The sequence below is a fragment of the Hyla sarda genome, chromosome 8 (genome assembly GCF_029499605.1).
Source record: "Hyla sarda isolate aHylSar1 chromosome 8, aHylSar1.hap1, whole genome shotgun sequence".
In the NCBI taxonomy this organism is placed as follows: Eukaryota; Metazoa; Chordata; class Amphibia; order Anura; family Hylidae; genus Hyla; species Hyla sarda.
In genome coordinates this window covers 231,464,904-231,483,871 of record NC_079196.1, presented here as the reverse complement: position 1 = coordinate 231,483,871, position 18,968 = coordinate 231,464,904, and the positions used below count along the sequence as shown (strand labels likewise).

Here is an 18,968-nt window from a genome sequence, read left to right as displayed (position 1 = left end):
CTGGCTTTATTTAACAGCCAAAAAAGGTATTTTTTTTTTGTTGAAAATTTACACTAAGGTCACCCCAAAGATGATTTGCACTAGTTGCTGGACTGGAAAAAAGTTTGCCAGCGGAGTACCCCTTTTAAACAGTGGTTAGCCAACCAGGGTGCCTCCAGCTGTTGCAAAACACGCGGACTGATGTTTGAGCCCTTTTAGTACTGTAGTTGCTGGACTGAAAAAAAGTTTGCCAGCGGAGTACCCCTTTTAAACAGTGGTTAGCAAACCAGGGTGCCTCCAGCTGTTGCAAAACACGCGGACTGATGTTTGAGCCCTTTTAGTACTGTAGTTGCTGGACTGAAAAAAAGTTTGCCAGCGGAGTACCCCTTTTAAACAGTGGTTAGCCAACCAGGGTGCCTCCAGCTGTTGCAAAACACGCGGACTGATGTTTGAGCCCTTTTAGTACTGTGGTTGCAGGACTGAAAAAAAGTTTGCCAGCGGAGTACCCCTTAACCAGAGGTTACCCAACCAGGGTGCCTCCACCTGTTGCCAGAGACATGGACTGATGTTTGAGCCCTTCTAATACTGTAGTTGCTGGACTGGAAAAACGTTTGCCAGCGGAGTACCCCTTTTAAACAGTGGTTAGCCAACCAGGGTGCCTCCAGCTGTTGCAAGAGAAACGGACTGATATTTGAGCCCTAAAAAGGACTTTTTTTTTGGGTGCTGTCCTTAAAGCAGATGTTATATTAGTAGTTTAGGAGTGTAGTGGACCCTGAATTAACCACCTAACTATCGCTTTCCCTATTACAGCAAGAGCAGCTTCACTTTCTCTCCTCTCTCTAAGCCTACAGCATGCTGAATGGCGTCCGTGCAGGAGGTAGGAGGGTCTGGAAGGGAGGGACTGCTGCTGATTGGCTGTAATGTGTCTGCTGACTCTGACTCACAAGGTCAAAATTTACCGCAATGTTAATGAATAGGGGGCAAATTGAACTTTACATATGTTCTCCGTTCGTGGCGAACTTGAACATGCGAAATTCGCGGCAGAACAATTCGCTACATCTCTAGTCCTCAGTGTACAGAGCCCCGCTTGTCCTCGGTGTACAGAGCCCCGCTTGTCCTCGGTGTACACAGCCCCGCTTGTCCTCGGTGTACACAGCCCCGCTTGTCCTCGGTGTACAGAGCCCCGCTTGTCCTCGGTGTACAGAGCCCCGCTTGTCCTCGATGTACACAGCCCCGCTTGTCCTCAGTGTACACAGCCTCGCTTGTCCTCAGTGTACACAGCCCCGCTTGTTGTCGGTGTACACAGCCCTGCTTGTCCTCAGTGTACAGAGCCCTGCTTGTCCTCAGTGTACAGAGCCCCGCTTGTCCTCGGTGTACACAGTCCTGCTTGTCCTCAGTGTACAGAGCCCCGCTTGTCCTCGGTGTACACAGCCCCGCTTGTCCTCAGTGTACAGAGCCCTATTTGTCTTCAGTGTACAGAGCCCCGCTTGTCCTCGGTGTACACAGCCCCGCTTGTCCTCGGTGTACAGAGCCCCGCTTGTCCTCGGTGTACACAGCCCCGCTTGTCCTCGGTGTACACAGCCCCGCTTGTCCTCAGTGTACACAGCCCCGCTTGTCCTCAGTGTACACAGCCCCGCTTGTCGTCGGTGTACACAGCCCTGCTTGTCCTCAGTGTACAGAGCCCTGCTTGTCCTCAGTGTACAGAGCCCCGCTTGTCCTCGGTGTACACAGTCCTGCTTTTATTCAGTGTACAGAGCCCCACTTGTCCTCGGTGTACACAGCCCCGCTTGTCCTCAGTGTACAGAGCCCTATTTGTCTTCAGTGTACAGAGCCCCGCTTGTCCTCGGTGTACACAGCCCCGCTTGTCCTCAGTGTACAGAGCCCCGCTTGCCCTCAGTGTACATAGCCCCGCTTGTCCTCAGTGTACAGAGCCTATTTGTCTTCAGTGTACAGAGCCCCGCTTGTCCTCGGTGTACACAGCCCCGCTTGTCTTCAGTGTACAGAGCCCCGCTTGTCCTCGGTGTACACAGCCCCGCTTGTCCTCAGTGTACAGAGCCCTATTTGTCTTCAGTGTACAGAGCCCTGCTATACACGTTTTCATCAATGTTTATTTCAAATATACATATAATGTTTTATTCTATTTTATATAAAAAGTTTTTGCAAATAACAGTGTCCATATAAATGTCCAATTAAAAGGAGGCATACATTTTTGCATATGCGCAAAAAAAGCGAATATAACGTAAATGCGAATTTTGCGAGTATATGACGAATATTCGTCCACATATTAGCAAAATATCGCGAATTCTAATATGGCCTATGCTGCTCCTCACTAGCGATCAATCCCTCAGCCCCTGTATTACTATCCCCATCATGGAATAGACCCTGTACCATGATGGGGGTAGGATTCACTCGGTTTTGAGTAATTTCCCGACAGCTCAGAGCTGTTGGCTTTTGGTGAAGCAAAATTCACAGGTTTTCTTGTGAGTTTTCCATCATACTCAGAGTGTTTTTTCTTTTTTGTCGGGAACACGCCCCTTTTTGGGCTAACCACACCCATTTTGACGGGTTTAAAAAACACTCTGAGTGATGATATCTTTTGTGGGGAAATTGTGTCGCACAAAGTGTCGCATGGGCTATGTGACACAAATTTGGTCGCACAACCCGAGAAAAAGAGTCGGGTTGACATTAGTAAATCAGGGCTATTATTTTTGACCGAGGAGCGCAATTTGTGTCCAGGTTATAGAGAGCCTTTTGTAGGATCCTGGGTATTACTCTTCCAGACAGAACATCTCAACCAATACTTATAGCAATACTTAAAGTGTACCTGTCAGATCCCACAGAATAAATAAATATATTCCTCAGTACCTAATCCTGACCATGGACATGTCATTTTTTCTTCATTTATTATCTATATTTATTATAAAAATCCCTCTTTTCATTAGTTACAATTTTATAAATCCTCTCAGGGGAAACGTAGCTGACCACATTTCCTATCCAGGTCCTGGCAGTTCTTCGGGACCACTGTGATGCCGGGCCAATCAGAGCCGGAGCCGGTGTCACATGCTGATATAGGCTGATTATGGACTTGATAAATGACCCCATTATGTGTAAGAATAGATCAGGGACCACTGAGAATAAAATCTATCTGCTCAGAGATCGCAACAAACAGAATCCAGTCATCTCCGGGTCCAATTCATGTCGGATATCAGAATATAGAGAAGACTCATCCAGGGTGATAACACTATATTCTGTATTTGGTAATACTCTTTCCAATGTTCCCTTCGAGTTCCCAATTAACGCCATTGAATCCTTCAAGTAGAAAGTCAGTTAAACACTGTCCTCTTTATGTAAAAAGATAAAACAAAAAGTCATTGTATTCTAAAATGGTAACAATGAAAACTGCAGCTCGTTCTGAAACACAACACGCGCACAGCAACATGGACGGAAAAGAAAAAACGTACAGTTCTCAGAAAAATAAAAAATATAACACATAAAGTGTATTTATAGTGCAAAAGTAGTAATAGACAAAACAAACTAATTGTAATATAAAATAATAATAATACTAATAATAATTTAAATATAACAATGTGTCATTTATACAACATGATGAACACCATTAAAAAAAAAACCATAGAAGCCAACCTCCCCTCTCCCTCAAAAAGAAAAAAATATATATTACAGAAAATATTTTTTCAGTCTAAACAAATTATAGTTATTTATTTATTTATTTATTCATTCATGTACCCAAAGATAATTCTACTTAAAACTCCAGCTCATCCTGCATAGAACAAGACCTCGTGTGGTGTCTGCAAATATAAAAGGGTTTCGGGACTGAATAGACCTGAAGAGTAGAGATGAGCGAATCGAACTTGACGAACCCAAATTCGTTATCAATTTCATAAAAAATTCGATTTGCAACGAATGCGAATATCGCCGCGATTCGATCGCTTCATTAAACTCCATTTTACAGCGTTCCAGGCTATTGTAGAGCTAAGATGGCGGATCCACATGTGAGTACATGGGGCAGGGGATCATAGGAGGGCGGGAAACAGTGGCGGGAATGAAGGTAGGCGGGCTGATCCTGAACCACATGTGAGATGCAGCCTATCAGTGTTCACTGACCCCTGTGATGTCACAGCCCCTATATAATCGGTGGCCATCTTGCCTCTCTTCATTTCATCTATGCAGTCAGATGGAGAGGACAGGACTGTGTGTGTGTGAATAGCTCATACCACAGCGTTACACTGCAACTGCTAGTCACATCAGCATTAGGGAAAGGCAGGAGTGCAGAGTGCTGTGCTGTTACTCTAAGAAGGATCATTGATTGCTAAACCTCCTATTCACGTTATTGAGCATTGCAGCAGAGAGGGGCAGATAGCTGTCAGCTGCCTCATACACATCTCCAAGCTGCCTCAACTTTATCAACCATCTCATCTCCTCATTTTTCAGCTCTATTGAGTTTATTTTTATTTGCTTCACAAATCTTCTGCTGCTCAGAATTGTGTGACAGAGTGCAATTTAGGGGTTAATCCCTGGATTTTTTTTTTTTGTGGTGCTGCACTGTTGGGTCCTGCTGCTGTTCAGAAATACGTGATTGTTCAGTGGACTGTAGTGCATTTGTACCATTTTGTACCTGTTAATCTGTCAAGGGGCTACATACTGTGCAAGTCCAAACAATACTATTCACCGGCTGTTTTTTTTTTTTTAAAGAATTTTTTTCTGCGCATAGTTAGGCATATTACTGCCCTCATCAGTGCATACCGCATAGGTACATCCCAGTATTGTACCATTTAGTACCTGTTAAGCTGTCAAGGTGCTCCATACCATCAAAGTCCAAACAATAATATTCACCGGCTGGTGTTTTACAAAAATACAGAGTTTTTTATGCGTATAGTTACGTATATTACTGCCCTCATCAGTGCATACCGCATAGGTACTGTCAGGCCCAAGCCCTGATTATTAAAATCCTATATGTGTATTATAAATTATAACTGTGTGTGATGGAGTATCCAAGACATGGGTGAGAGGTCATCCAGATGGTGTAACCTTTTGTGTATTGCATTTTATTGGGGGTCTGGCTGTTTGTTTGTATCTCCTTTGAAGTCAAAGGCTTTTTTGAAGTCATGCACTCTGTTCCCATCCTATAATCAAACAGATAAGGGGCCAGGAAGAGATAAGACCCCCTGGTCAGATCAGAGGGGAGGGGGGAATGGAGTCTCCCTCCCAAGAAAGCAGATATGATATTTAAAACAATGCTAGACTCAGGGTGTGGAAGGCTGCACCACAAGCCGACAAGAGCTAGACTCTCACTCACTGAAGGACGGCTATACCATCATGCTGTAAGAACTTCATTTTTGTTTTCTGAACTTGTCTTGCTAAACTCTTTTATATATTGTTATACCTGTATGTCATTTGTTCCTGTACTTTTATATAGTCAGCACTGTGATACCTTTTATAAGATTAAAGGGTTTAATTAATCAGCTCTGGTCTTTGATCTGTAAAATATATGAGCTCACCTTTCTGAAGGCAGCTCTGGTGGAAACACGTTTATCTAAGGGTTAATTTGGTGACTTGCTGGGACTAGAAGTGGATACCCAGAGGTCTGACGGCTTTAACCCTTGCACCGTCACACTCTCTCTAGCATCTTAGCTGGACCAATAGGGTGTGATCATGACAGGTACATCCAAGTATTGTACCATTTAGTTCCTGCTAAGCTGTCAAGGTGCTCCATACCGTCAATGTCCAAACAATAGTATTAACTGGCTGGTGTTTTTAAAAAATACTGAGTTTTTTCTGCCTATAGTTGCGCATCTTACTGCCTTCATCAGTGCATACCGCATACGTACATCCAAGTAGTGTACCATTTTGTACCTGTTAATCTGTAAAGGGCCTACATACTGTGAAAGGACAGCCGTAAGTAATCACCTGCTGCTGTTCTAGACAAATACTGTTAAAAGAGTAGTGTAGCGTATTGTAATACCCTCATAAACGCACTAAGTATGTCAGGCAGAGAAGTGCCAGGACGTGCACAGAGGAGTGGCAGAGGCCTAAATACTTCAGGTAGAGTTGGCAGCAGACTTGGGGCGAGTGGCAGCAGGAGTCGCAGCGAGAGGCCTGAGCTCCCGTTATCAGCCAGAGGTCGCGTCTCCACCAGCAACCCATCTGCCGTCGTCGATTGGTTAACACGCTCATCCACATCATCACAAGTGATATCTGACACCCCCAGTCAACAGTCGGTGGGTTCCTCAGACACAACCCTCAGTTGGCATGGCCCGGGAGCAGTCCCTGTTCTCCCATTGCCTTTGTCCTATGCTGTTCCCTCTCCTAAAGAAGTATCTTATCCTGTGGGTTCAGCTCCACTATTTACTGAGGACGATCTAATAGAGGACAGTCAGCAGCTACTGGACAGCCAAGAAGGGGAGGAGACATGCGCCGCTTGCTTCGCTAGGCGGCCAACTAGTGATGCGGAGAGTGACGTGGGAGGCGGTGTTGCAAGTGTTCAGGGTCCTGAAGCAGACACTGTTGGGGAACCTGAGGAGGACATCAGTGACGTGCACACACCTGTTGATGACGATGAAGCCGATTGCAATTGGGAGCCGGGTGCAGAAGGGGCTTCATCATTAGGAGAAGAGAGTTGCAGGTTGACCTTGAGGAAGCAAGGCGGTAGCACGGTTGGCAGTCAGCGTGGTGGCAGGAGTGGAAATTCAGGAGCCAAACGTGCCCAGGGGAGACCACCTGCTATGCGGCAGCCTACCTTTCCGGGAGGTAGTGGAACAGGGGTTCCTGGAGACGGCGCCAGTAGCAGTCAATTAGTACGAACTGCGGGTGGGAAAATCAGCTACTCGGCGGTGTGGGAGTTTTTCATAAGGCATCCGGAGGAGGTTCACGTAGCCACATGCAAGATCTGTCGGCAGAAGGTGAAGCGTGGCCAGGGTCCCAATGTTGGCACCACGGCCCTGCGTCAACACATGCTTTGCCACCATAAAGCGGCCTGGGAGAACCGTGGCTCTGATGTAGTGGTCCAGCCTGCTGCTTCACCCAGTGGCCATCCGCTCCCTATTTCATCCAGCCAAGGCTCCACCACCTCAGCCGAAGGGAGCTGTGTGTCAAACCCTCCTTCTGTCGCTCCAGCTTCTCCCGCTTTTAGTCAGCCATTCCGCCAACAATCCATCAGCGAAGCCATGTCCAAGAGACAACAGTATGCGCCCACTCATCCAACATCCAAAAGCCCCCCTTATGTATCTTGGGGAGAGAGTGGAAGACGGGCATACCAGGACTTGGTAGAAAAGGAATTAGTGGCTTTAAATGAAAAAGTTAAAACTCATAAAAGTTCCTACAATTTGAGTTTGGTGGAGAGACAGGCTATAAAGGAATTAAAAGACAACAAGGAATTAATAATAAGAAATGCGGACAAGGGGGGCGCAATTGTCCTCCTTGACGCAAGTCTCTATGCCAAACTCAATTTGGAACTTCTTGAGGATTCCTCCACCTATAGAAAGTTAGAAAATGACCCCACAAAAGTGTGTCAAATAGCACTAGGTAAACTCCTGGATGAGGGTCAAGCTATGGGAGTTATTGATGAGAAAATGAATGATTATCTGTACGTGGAGCACCCTGTCATGCCCGTCTTCCACTCTCTCCCCAAGATACATAATGGGGGCTTTCCGTCCCCACTAAGACCTATTGTAGCCGGCATCAGCTCTCTTGGGGGGAGACTGGGGGACTGGCTTGACAGATATCTCCAACCTTTGGTTAAAATAACACCTACGTATTTACAAGACACGAGACATGTTTTACAAGTAATGGATCAGATGGAGTGGTCGGATGATTTTTCTTGGGCCACCTGTGATGTTACTTCCCTTTACCCCTCCATACCATGGCAACTAGGTCTAGATGCTCTCTCCTGACATCTAAATTTGCATTTACTCCTCTAACCTGAAGGAATTTATTATTATGGCTACACAATTTTTGTTATCACATAACTTTTTTTATGTTTAATGGGAGCTATTTCCTTCAGGTTAGAGGAGCATCGATGGGGGCCAAATACTCCCCATCTTTTGCGAATATTTTTATGATTTTTTGGGAGGAGACTTTTATTTTTACATCTAACAATCCGTTTTTTACCTTCATAAAATATATTGGACGGTATATAGACGATCTTGCCATGGTGTGGAGGGGTTCTGAAGAGGAGTTTTGGAGCTTCGTAACATATATAAATGATAACCCTCTTAATCTGAAATTTACTGCTAGCTTCTCCAAGGATAAGCTCCCCTTTCTAGACATAGAATTATGTGTGGGTAGAGATCCTAATAGGTCTAACATAGTGATTCAGCCAGATAGAAAAGGTATGGCGGGGAACACTATTCTCAAAGCAGACTCATGCCATCCCCACCATGTGGTCAACAACATTCCGTATGGAGAATGGGTACGTTTAAAACGGAATTGTTCAGAAGAGTCCACATTTGAGCAGGAGTCCCAGCTTTTGTATGGAAGGTTAAAACAGAGGGGCTATAGAGATGGTGTACTAGAAAACGCTTATGATAAAAGTAAAAAATTAGAAGGTAATACATTATTGAAAAATAGCAATAGAAGCAGAAACAATTCCCAGCATCGGAATAATAACTTGCTCATATTTGTTACGGGGTTTAGCAAACAATTTAATGCAATAAGAAACATTATGAATAAGTATTTACCAGTGTTGGAGAATGATCCCGCCCTCTTTGAAATCAATAAAACAAAAGTGGTAACAGTATCCAGACGTGGCCCATCGCTAGGATCTATGTTATCTCCCAGTTTATTTCTACAAAGGGGAGTGAATTCCAGAATGTGGTTAAATTATCCAGGAACGTGGAGATGCGGACATGCACAATGCATAACATGTAAATGTATTGATAGATCCAATTCCTTTCAATCATACAACACCGGAAAAATATACTATAACAAAACTTATGTTAACTGTAATACATCTTATGTTGTATACTTAGCCTCATGCACCCACTGCCGTACACAATATGTAGGCTGTACAACAAATACATTGAAAACACGTATCCGCAAACATGTTTCTGACATAAATAGTGATAATGTTAACGTATCAGCTCTATCCAGGCATTTTAGATCCATTCATAATAGGAACACATCTACACTACGCGTTAATGCCATAGAAAAAGTGGTTAAAAATGTTAGAGGAGGAGATATGAAGAGGATTCAATAGGGAATCCTATTGGATCTTTGTGTTAAATATGAGAGAACCGAATGGGATTAATCAAAGACATGATCTTATTTGTACATATTAAATTTATTTGCAGATACATATACATATATTTCTTTATCTGCATTTTTTTTGTTCTGCATTGTTGCAACCGCATCTCTCTAACTACTTGCACTGTATATATGCCTTAGCTTGCTATCCAAAAGAACTTGTCTTGTAATATACCATCTAGTTTCCGGAGCTTCTCTGTTATTACCCACCTCCAGTGATATCTCCAGGTTTTTAAGTTTACCTGTTTTTATGTATGATGTTATGTGGTCATGTGATGTAAAAAAACTACTATATATATGTGATCCTGACATAGTGATGATGCCATGACTAAGGATCGTACTGATCCGAAACGCGTCGGCGTTCTTGTCCCTATGCTGTATGTTTTTATGACTTAATAAAGCCGAAGAATTTTTGCACCCTTAAGCGCTGGACATCTCCATTATTTCCTGTTGATTCCATTCGGCCAGGTGCGCTGCTGGCCTGTCCGAGCGCAGGTGCGGGAGAGTGGAGCTGTCGAGTTACAACACGGATATATACAATACAGTACAATCTGTAGGTATCATGTTATAGAGCAGGAGGAGCTGAGCAGATATATATATATATATATATATATATATATATATATATACAATACAGTACAATCTGTAGGTAACATGTTATAGAGCAAAACATATGAAATCTCAGTATAAGGTAAATGCACTGAAACACAACAACAACACTGTAACAATATGATAACCCACAAATAATTGAAAGCATGATCTGTACTGGGACACTGCACATGTCGTGGGAACATGATGAAGTTTACCCAATGTCATGTTGTAAATTGTGATTATGTTCGGTTTGGATACTGTGGTCCAGTCTAAGTTTATCCTGCCTAACTTTAAGGCAATATTATTAAATCTGCTTCATGGTTTAACAATTTTGTGTTTCATTTTAGGTGATAGTCAAAAAGCAAAAAAACAAAGGGACAGAGACAATAAAAAGGTCCCAGGTAATATTTTCCAGGATTTAATTATTGTTCTCACAGTTTGGGGCGCCGGTGTGGCCATGGAATGGTTTACATGACTCAGCACTTTCCAGTGCTGGACTAAGACAGCTCCATTGGCTGACACACGTTTACTCGCCCCCTACCATGGGTTCCTGGGGGGGGGCTGGGGGGGGGTGCAAGTGTCTTGTGACCACAAATATGTTGTCTCAAACACCGTTCCTTCAGTTTGAATTCAGCTACCGCAGCAAGAGGATGTCTCCTGCTGTACTAGCCGAAGCGCTGCGGCTGCAATGTTATTCGAGCTTGGCTGTAATGTATTTGATTCCCCGCTATGGGGACCATGCGCCCACGGGGGATCTCAGTGCTGCGGCTGACGTTACATTCATTCCATGCTATGGGGACCGTGCGCCCTTGGTGGGATCTCAGCGCTGCGGCTGACATTACATTCATTCCACGCTATGGGGACCGTGCGCCCTCGGGGGGGATCTCAGTGCTGCGGCTGACATTTAACTCATTCCCCACTATGGAGACTGTGCGCCCACGGGGGGCTCTCAGCACTGCGGCTGACATTACATTCATACCCAGCTATGGGGACCCTGCGTCTGCGGCTGTCATAAGATGAGCGCAGGGGCTGGCATCTCATACAGTTCCCGCTATGGGGATCACGCTGCGGCTGACATCTGACACTCTCCCCGCTATGGGGACCCTGCGGCTGTAATAAGCTGAGCGCAGCGGCTGGCATCTCATACAGTTCCGGCTATGGGGATCACGCTGCGGCTGACATTTGACGCTCTCCCCGCTATGGGGACCCTGCACCTGCGGCTGTCACAAGCTGAGCGCAGCGGCTGGCATCTCATACAGTTCCCGCTATGGGGATCATGCTGCGGCTGACATTTGACACTCTCTCCACTATGGGGACCCTGCGGCTGTCATAAGCTGAGAGCAGCGGCTGGCATCTCATACAGTTCCCGCTATGGGGATCATGCTGCGGCTGACATTTGACACTCTCTCCGCTATGGGGACCGTGCGCCCGCAGGTGTCCTAAGCTGAGTGCAGCGGCTGGTATCTTATACAGTCCCCGCTATGGGGATCGCGCTGCGGCTTACATCTGAGACTCTCACTGCTATCACAGCAGGAGACATACCTCTTGCTGTGGCAGCCGAACTCACACTGAAGAGAACGGTGTTTGAGACAGCATATTTGTGATCACGTGACACGCGCACACACACATACACTCCCAGGAACCAATGGTAGGGGGCGGGTGTGCGTGTGTCAGTCAATGGAGCTGAGTCATGTGACACATTCCATGGCAAAACACAAAATATGGTAGTCCATGACCACCGCTCAGACATGGCAGCCGATCCTGGTGTAAGCTCAACCACCAATAGACAGGTATAGATGAGCTGTGATCGCCTTGTCCAGGATACTTATCCACTTTACTGTAAATCAGACATAATCCTTCCCCATACAGTAGATCCCATCCCCTTCCTATTCTGTAGGATCAGTCCGGTCACATGTTTCCCTATTACTTCCTGTTCTCCCGGTGTCTCCTCTTTCCCTAACACACGTCCTGAATCTATTAGTCTGTTTATACTACAGATATCATCTATATTTATATCTAGTCTTCAGTCTATGTTTGTTTAAAATCTGAAAATCAATTAATTGGCCAAAGGGCCCTTGCGACAGTGGACAATAATAGCAATTAAACAAATAATAAAAAATTTAAAAAAATGATAACCACCTCAGTACTTTCAGCATCTACCTTTTATGAAGGATACAATTAATAACAAAAACCTATGTGATACTTTTTACAGAGCATTAAATGCTTCTGTTTAAATGGACTTATCGAAAATAATTTGGTGTTTTTCTAGCCCTGGTCCCATGCAGCTCCCGTATGCCTCTGGCAGGTCACCCGATTTTATCTCTTCTGCTTTCAAGATAAGTGCAGGACCTGCTGGCCCATCCAATCACCGTCTGCCGAAGTGTCCTGTCTGGCCAGTGTTTGGCAAAGCTGTCAGGTCCTGCACCAAGTGCTCATCTTGTGAGCAGGAAGAAGACAAAATATCAGGGGACTGGACAGAGGCGAGGGGACCAGGGGTAGGTGAGTATATGTGTTTTTATATTTCCCTCCCCAACACCATATTTTTTAAGGAGACACTGGATAACTTATTTTACACGTGTTATAAAGAGTTCATGGCATTCAATGAACTAAAGCCTGCGACAGATGTCATACAATAGTATCCTACACTCATACTGTACCATATTACTGGATGTCTTATAGAATAGCACAGGATGCTGCCATATTTAATACTGCAAAGCAATAGTGCCCACAACATATACTATATACTGCTCAAACCAAAACACAAATTACATAGAACAGGAAAGCACAATATATATGGAGAACTGAGTGAAAAAAGAGCATTATGTACATAATAGTCAGCGCATGGTCTAATAATCTGTCTTTTTAATTTCAGATGATGCCAAAAAACGAAAGAAATCAAACGGCACAGAAAACGAGGCCACAGATATTATTTCCAGGGGTAAGATAAAAAGATTTATTGTCCTCACAATCAGTGGAGTTTGAGGCTTTGGCTGCCATGGTAGAGTCCCTGAACACCACTCAGCCATAGCTCCCGATCCTGATGATACTGTATAAAGAGTTTGGGGCTCCGACTGCCATGGTAGAGTCCTGAACACCACTCAGCCATAGCTGCCGATCCTGATGATACTGTATAAAGAGTTTGGGGCTCTGGCTGCCATGGTAGAGTCCCTGAACACCACTCAGCCATAGCTGCCGATCCTGGTGATACTGTATAAAGAGTTTGGAGCTCCAGCTGCCATGGTAGAGTCCTGAACACCACTCAGCCATAGCTCCCGATCCTGGTGATACTGTATAAAGAGTTTGGGGCTCTGGCTGCCATGGTAGAGTCCTGAACACCACTCATCCATAGCTGCAGATCCTGGTGATACTGTATAAAGAGTTTGGGGCAGCGGCTGCCATGGTAGAGTCCTGAACACCACTCAGCCATAGCTGCAGATCCTGGTGATACTGTATAAAGAGTTTGGAGCTCCAGCTGCCATGGTAGAGTCCTGAACACCACTCAGCCATAGCTGCCGATCCTGATGATACTGTATAAAGAGTTTGGGGCTCTGGCTGCCATGGTAGAGTCCCTGAACACCACTCAGCCATAGCTGCAGATCCTGGTGATACTGTATAAAGAGTTTGGAGCTCCAGCTGCCATGGTAGAGTCCTGAACACCACTCAGCCATAGCTGCCGATCCTGATGATACTGTATAAAGAGTTTGGGGCTCTGGCTGCCATGGTAGAGTCCCTGAACACCACTCAGCCATAGCTCCCGATCCTGGTGATACTGTATAAAGAGTTTGGGGCTCTGGCTGCCATGGTAGAGTCCCTGAACACCGCTCAGCCACGGCTGGCGATCCTGGGGATACTGTATAAAGAGTTTGGGGCAGCGGCTGCCATGGTAGAGTCCTGAACACCACTCAGCCATAGCTGCCGATCCTGGTGATACTGTATAAATAGTTTGGGGCTCCAGCTGCCATGGTAGAGTCCCTGAACACCGCTCAGCCATGGCAGCCGATCCTGGTGATACTGTATAAAGAGTTTGGGGCACCGGCTGCCATGGTAGAGTCCCTGAACACCGCTCAGCCATGGCTGCCGATCCTGGTGATACTGTATAAAGAGTTTGGGGCTCCGACTGCCATGGTAGAGTCCTGAACATCGCTCAGCAATGGCAGACGATCCTGGATATACTGTATAAAGAGTATGGGGCACGGGCTGCCATGGTAGAGTGCCTGAACACCGCTCAGCCATAGCTGCTGATCCTGGTGATACTGTATAAATAGTTTGGGGCGCCGGCTGCCATGGTAAAGTCCTGAACACCGCTCAGCCATAGCTGCCGATCCTGGTGATACTGTATAAGGAGTTTGGGGCTCCGGCTCCCATGGTAGAGTCCTGAACACCGCTCAGCCATAGCTGCCGATCCTGGTGATACTGTATAAGGAGTTTGGGGCTCCGGCTGCCGTGGTAAAGTCCCTGAACACCGCTCAGCCATGGCAGCCGATCCTGGTGATACTGTATAAAGAGTTTGGGGCTCCGACTGCCATGGTAGAGTCCTGAACATCGCTCAGCAATGGCAGCCGATCCTGGGGATACTGTATAAAGAGTTTGGGGCACGGGCTGCCATGGTAGAGTCCTGAACACCACTCAGCCATGGCTGCCGATCCTGGTGATACTGTATAAAGAGTTTGGGGCTCCGACTGCCATGGTAGAGTCCTGAACATCGCTCAGCAATGGCAGCCGATCCTGGTGATACTGTATAAAGAGTTTGGGGCTCCAGCTGCCATGGTAGAGTCCTGAACACCACTCAGCCATGGCTGCCGATCCTGGTGATACTGTATAAAGAGTTTGGGGCACGGGCTGCCATGGTAGAGTGCCTGAACACCGCTCAGTCATAGCTGCCGATCCTGGTGATACTGTATAAGGAGTTTGGGGCTCTGGCTGCCGTGGTAAAGTCCCTGAACACCGCTCAGCCATGGCTGAGGTTTGTATCTCTTCTGGTTTAGGGTCCCTAACAAAAGGTGTAGCCATGGATATGTAAGAACCACTGAGGAAGATGAATGAAGTGTAAAAACCTATTAAAATGCATCAAAGACCTTTAGGCCCCTATAATTACCCCCCCCCCCCCCCTCCTCACCTCTCTCCTAACAATTAAACATTAAATGTCTGTAAACGTAATGTAGATCCTGTAACACAAACGAAGACAGGTATAAACATTGTAACTCAGAGGTACTAGATTCATGGTGTCATTATTTGTTCTGTTTGATATATACAGAGGTTTTTTTTTTATCTATTGGTGTATTCAGACTCCCAAACTTTATTTTGTTTTTTTCTTCTAGAACTGTAGAATTAGATGAATCAAATTAATTAGAAATATCAAACATGTAAATATGTACACACAAATGGGAAAGTAATAATAAGTCAATGCTGCTCATAATAAAAACACTTTTATGTGGCTTAATGAAAGATGTTTTGCAAACAGTTACTTTGATGGACTAATTTGTGAGTGTATATTGAGGCTATTTACACATTTTTGGGTGTATATACAAATTTGTTATTGCGCTACGGCTACCCAATATTTGGCTTGGTCACTATATGTGGCGTATTATTACTTTCCCATTTGTGTGTACATGTTTACACGTTTGATATTTCTAATTAATTTGATTTATCTAATTCTAGTGTTCTAGAAGAAAAAACTAAATAAAGTTTGGGAGTCTGAATACACCAATAGATAAAAAAAAAAAAGAGAACTGTGTGGTCATACAGTTACAGCTGCACAGTCCTCTCTATCCCCTCCCTGCACTCATCTCTATGATCATAGAGAGAACTGTGTGGTCATACAGATACAGATGCACAGTCCTCTCCATCTCCTCCCTGCACTCATCTCTATGATCATAGACAGAATTGTGTGGTCATACAGTTACAGCTGCACAGTCCTCTCTATCCCCTCCCTGCTTTCCTCTCTATGATGATAGAGAGGACTGTACAGCTGTAACTGTATGACCACACAGTTCTCTCTATGATCATACAGATGAGTGCAGGGAGGGGATAGAGAGGACTGTGCAGCTGTAACTGTATGACCACAGAGTTCTCTCCATGATCACAGAGATGAGTGCAGGGAGGGGATAGAGAGGACTGTGCAGCTGTAACTGTATAACCCCACAGTTCTCTCCATGATCATAGAGAGGAGTACAGGGAGGAGATAGAGAGGACTGTGCATCTGTATCTGTATGACCACACAATTCTATATGATTATAGAGATGAGTGCAGGGAGGAGATAGAGAGGACTGTGCAGCTGTAACTGTATGGCCACACAGTTCTCTCTATCATCATAGAGAGGAGAGCAGGGAGGGGATAGAGAGGACTGTGCAGCCATAACTGTATGTCCACACAGTTCTCTCCATGATCATAGAGATGAGTGCAGGGAGGGGATAGAGAGGACTGTGCAGCTGTAACTGTGTGACCACACAGTTCTCTCCATGATCATAGAGATGAGAGCAGGGCGGGGATAGAGAGGACTGTGCAGCTGTAATTGTATTACCACATAGTTCTCTCTATGATCATAGAGATGAGTACAGGGAAGGGATAGAGAGGACTGTGCAGCTGTTACTGTATGACCCCACAGTTCTCTCCATGATCATAGAGATGAGTGCAGGGAGGGGATAGAGAGAACTGTGCAGCTGTATCTGTATGACCACACAGTTCTATATGATTATATAGATGAGTTCAGGGAGGGGATAGAGAGGACTGTGCAGCTGTAACTGTATGACCACACAGTTCTCTCTCTGATCATAGAGATGAGTACAGGGAGGGGATAGAGAGGACTGTGAAACTGTAACTGTATGACCACACAATTCTCTCTATGATCATAGAGATGAGTGCAGGGAGGAAATAGAGAGAACTGTGCAGCTGTAACTGTATGACCACACAATTCTGTCTATGATCATACAGATGAGTGCAGGGAAGGGATAGAGAGGACTGTGCAGCTGTAACTGTATGTCCACACAATTCTCTCCATGATCATAGAGATGAGTGCAGGGAGGGGATAGAGAGGACTGTGCAGCTGTAACTGTATGACCACACAGTTCTCTCCATGATCATAGAGATGAGAGCAGGGAGGGGATAGAGAGGACTGTGCAGCTGTAATTGTATTACCACATTGTTCTCTCTATGATCATAGAGATGAGTGCAGGGAGGTGATAGAGAGGACTGTGCAGCTGTAACTGTATGACCACACAGTTCTCTCTATGATCATAGAGATGAGTGCATTGAAGGGATAGAGAGGACTGTGCAGCTGTAACTGTAGGGCCACAGAGCTATTTTATGTGCAGAGTGATTCATTAATGTCCCCGATCAGTATGGAGAGAGTCAGCATTCTGCACTCAATACACCATAATGACAATGTGTAAATAGAATTCTAGATTCTAATTTCTTTTCTTCAAATCTATAAAAAATGAAAATCTAATATTTCTCATGGACATAAGTATTCAGACCCTTTGAAACGTGATATTTATCTCTGGATTCTCCCATTCTCTTAATCATTCTGGTTGGAGTCATCTGTGGTAAATTCATCTGATTTAACAAGACACAGACCTGTCTATATAAGATCTCACAGCTGACAATGTATATAAGAGCAAACATCAAAACATGAGGAGGAAATAACTGCCTGTAGAGCTCAGACACAGCCCTGTCTATATAAGATCTCACAGCTGACAATGTATATCAGAGCAAACACCAAGCCATGAGGGTGAAAGAACTGCCTGTAGAGCTCAGACACAGCCCTGTCTATATAAGATCTCACATCTGACAATGTATATCAGAGCAAACACCAAGCCATGAAGGGGAAATTACTGCCTGTAGAGCTCAGAGATAGAATTGTGTGGAGACACAGATCTTGAGAAGAAAAAAAAAACATTTCTGCAGCACTAAGTTCCAAAGAGCACAGTGGTCCCATAATTCTTACATGGAAGAAGCAACCCATCGAACTACTGTAATCAGATCTGGAAGAATCAAAAACTTCCAAAAGGTCATCCATAACTGCAGCATCCACAATGTGGGCTTTATGGCAGAGCGACCAGAAAGAAAGCTATTCTCAGTAAAATCATGAAAAATGCCTGGAGTGAAAAAGCTTTCAAATTATCAGACTGTGAGAAACAAGATTCTCTGATCTGCTGAAACCAAGATTAAACATTTTGGCTTCAATTCTAGGTGTCATATCTGGAGGAAACCAGGCACTGCCCATCACCTGCCCAGTATTATCCCTACAGTTATCATAGTGGGGGCAGCATCATATCTGGGGGAAACCAGGTACTGCCATCACCTGCCCAATACCATCCCTACAGTGATCATGGTGGGGGCAGCATCATGTCTGGGGGAAACCAGGTACTGCCCATCACCTGCCCAATACCATCCCTACAGTGATCATGGTGGGGGCAGCATCATGTCTGGGGGAAACCAGGCACTGTCCATCACCTGACCAATACCATCCCTACAGTGATCATGGTGGGGGCAGCATCATGTCTGGAGGAAACCAGGCACTGCCCATCACCTGCCCAATACCATCCCTACAGTGATCATGGTGGGGGCAGCATCATGTCTGGGGGAAACCAGGTACTGCCCATCACCTGCCCAATGCCATCCCTACAGTGATCATGGTGGGGGCAGCATCATATCTGGGGGAAACCAGGTACTGCCCATCACCTGCCCAATACCATCCCTACAGTGATCATGGTGGGGGCAGCATTATGTCTGGAGGAAACCAGGCACTGCCCATCACCTGCCCAATACCATCCCTACAGTGATCATGGTGGGGGCAGCATCATGTCTGGGGGAAACCAGGTACTGCCCATCACCTGCCCAATACCATCCCTACAGTGATCATGGTGGGGGCAGCCTCATGTCTGGAGGAAACCAGGCACTACCCATCACCTGCCCAATACCATCCCTACAGTGATCATGGTGGGGGCAGCATCATGTCTGGAGGAAACCAGGTACTGCCCATCACCTGCCTAGTATTATCCCTACAGTTATCATGGTGGGGGCAGCATCATGTCTGGGGGAAACCAGGCACTGCCCATCACCTGCCCAGTATTATCCCTACAGTTATCATGGTGGGGGCAGCATCATGTCTGGAGGAAACCAGGTACTGCCCATCACATGCC

The 18,968-nt window shown here is 45.5% G+C and overlaps 1 protein-coding gene across 1 annotated transcript in view; it reads left to right on the top strand.

The window, feature by feature from the left end:
• Window positions 1–8,326: 8,326 nt before the first annotated feature.
• The window catches only part of LOC130285388 (uncharacterized), a 34,501-nt gene continuing 23,859 nt past the window's right edge, over window positions 8,327–18,968 (top strand). The window contains exons 1-4 of the mRNA XM_056536747.1: window positions 8,327–8,540; window positions 10,176–10,293; window positions 12,098–12,327; window positions 12,701–12,766. Coding sequence (XP_056392722.1) covers window positions 8,327–8,540; window positions 10,176–10,293; window positions 12,098–12,327; window positions 12,701–12,766 — 628 coding nt within the window. The remainder of the gene's footprint in view (window positions 8,541–10,175; window positions 10,294–12,097; window positions 12,328–12,700; window positions 12,767–18,968) is intronic.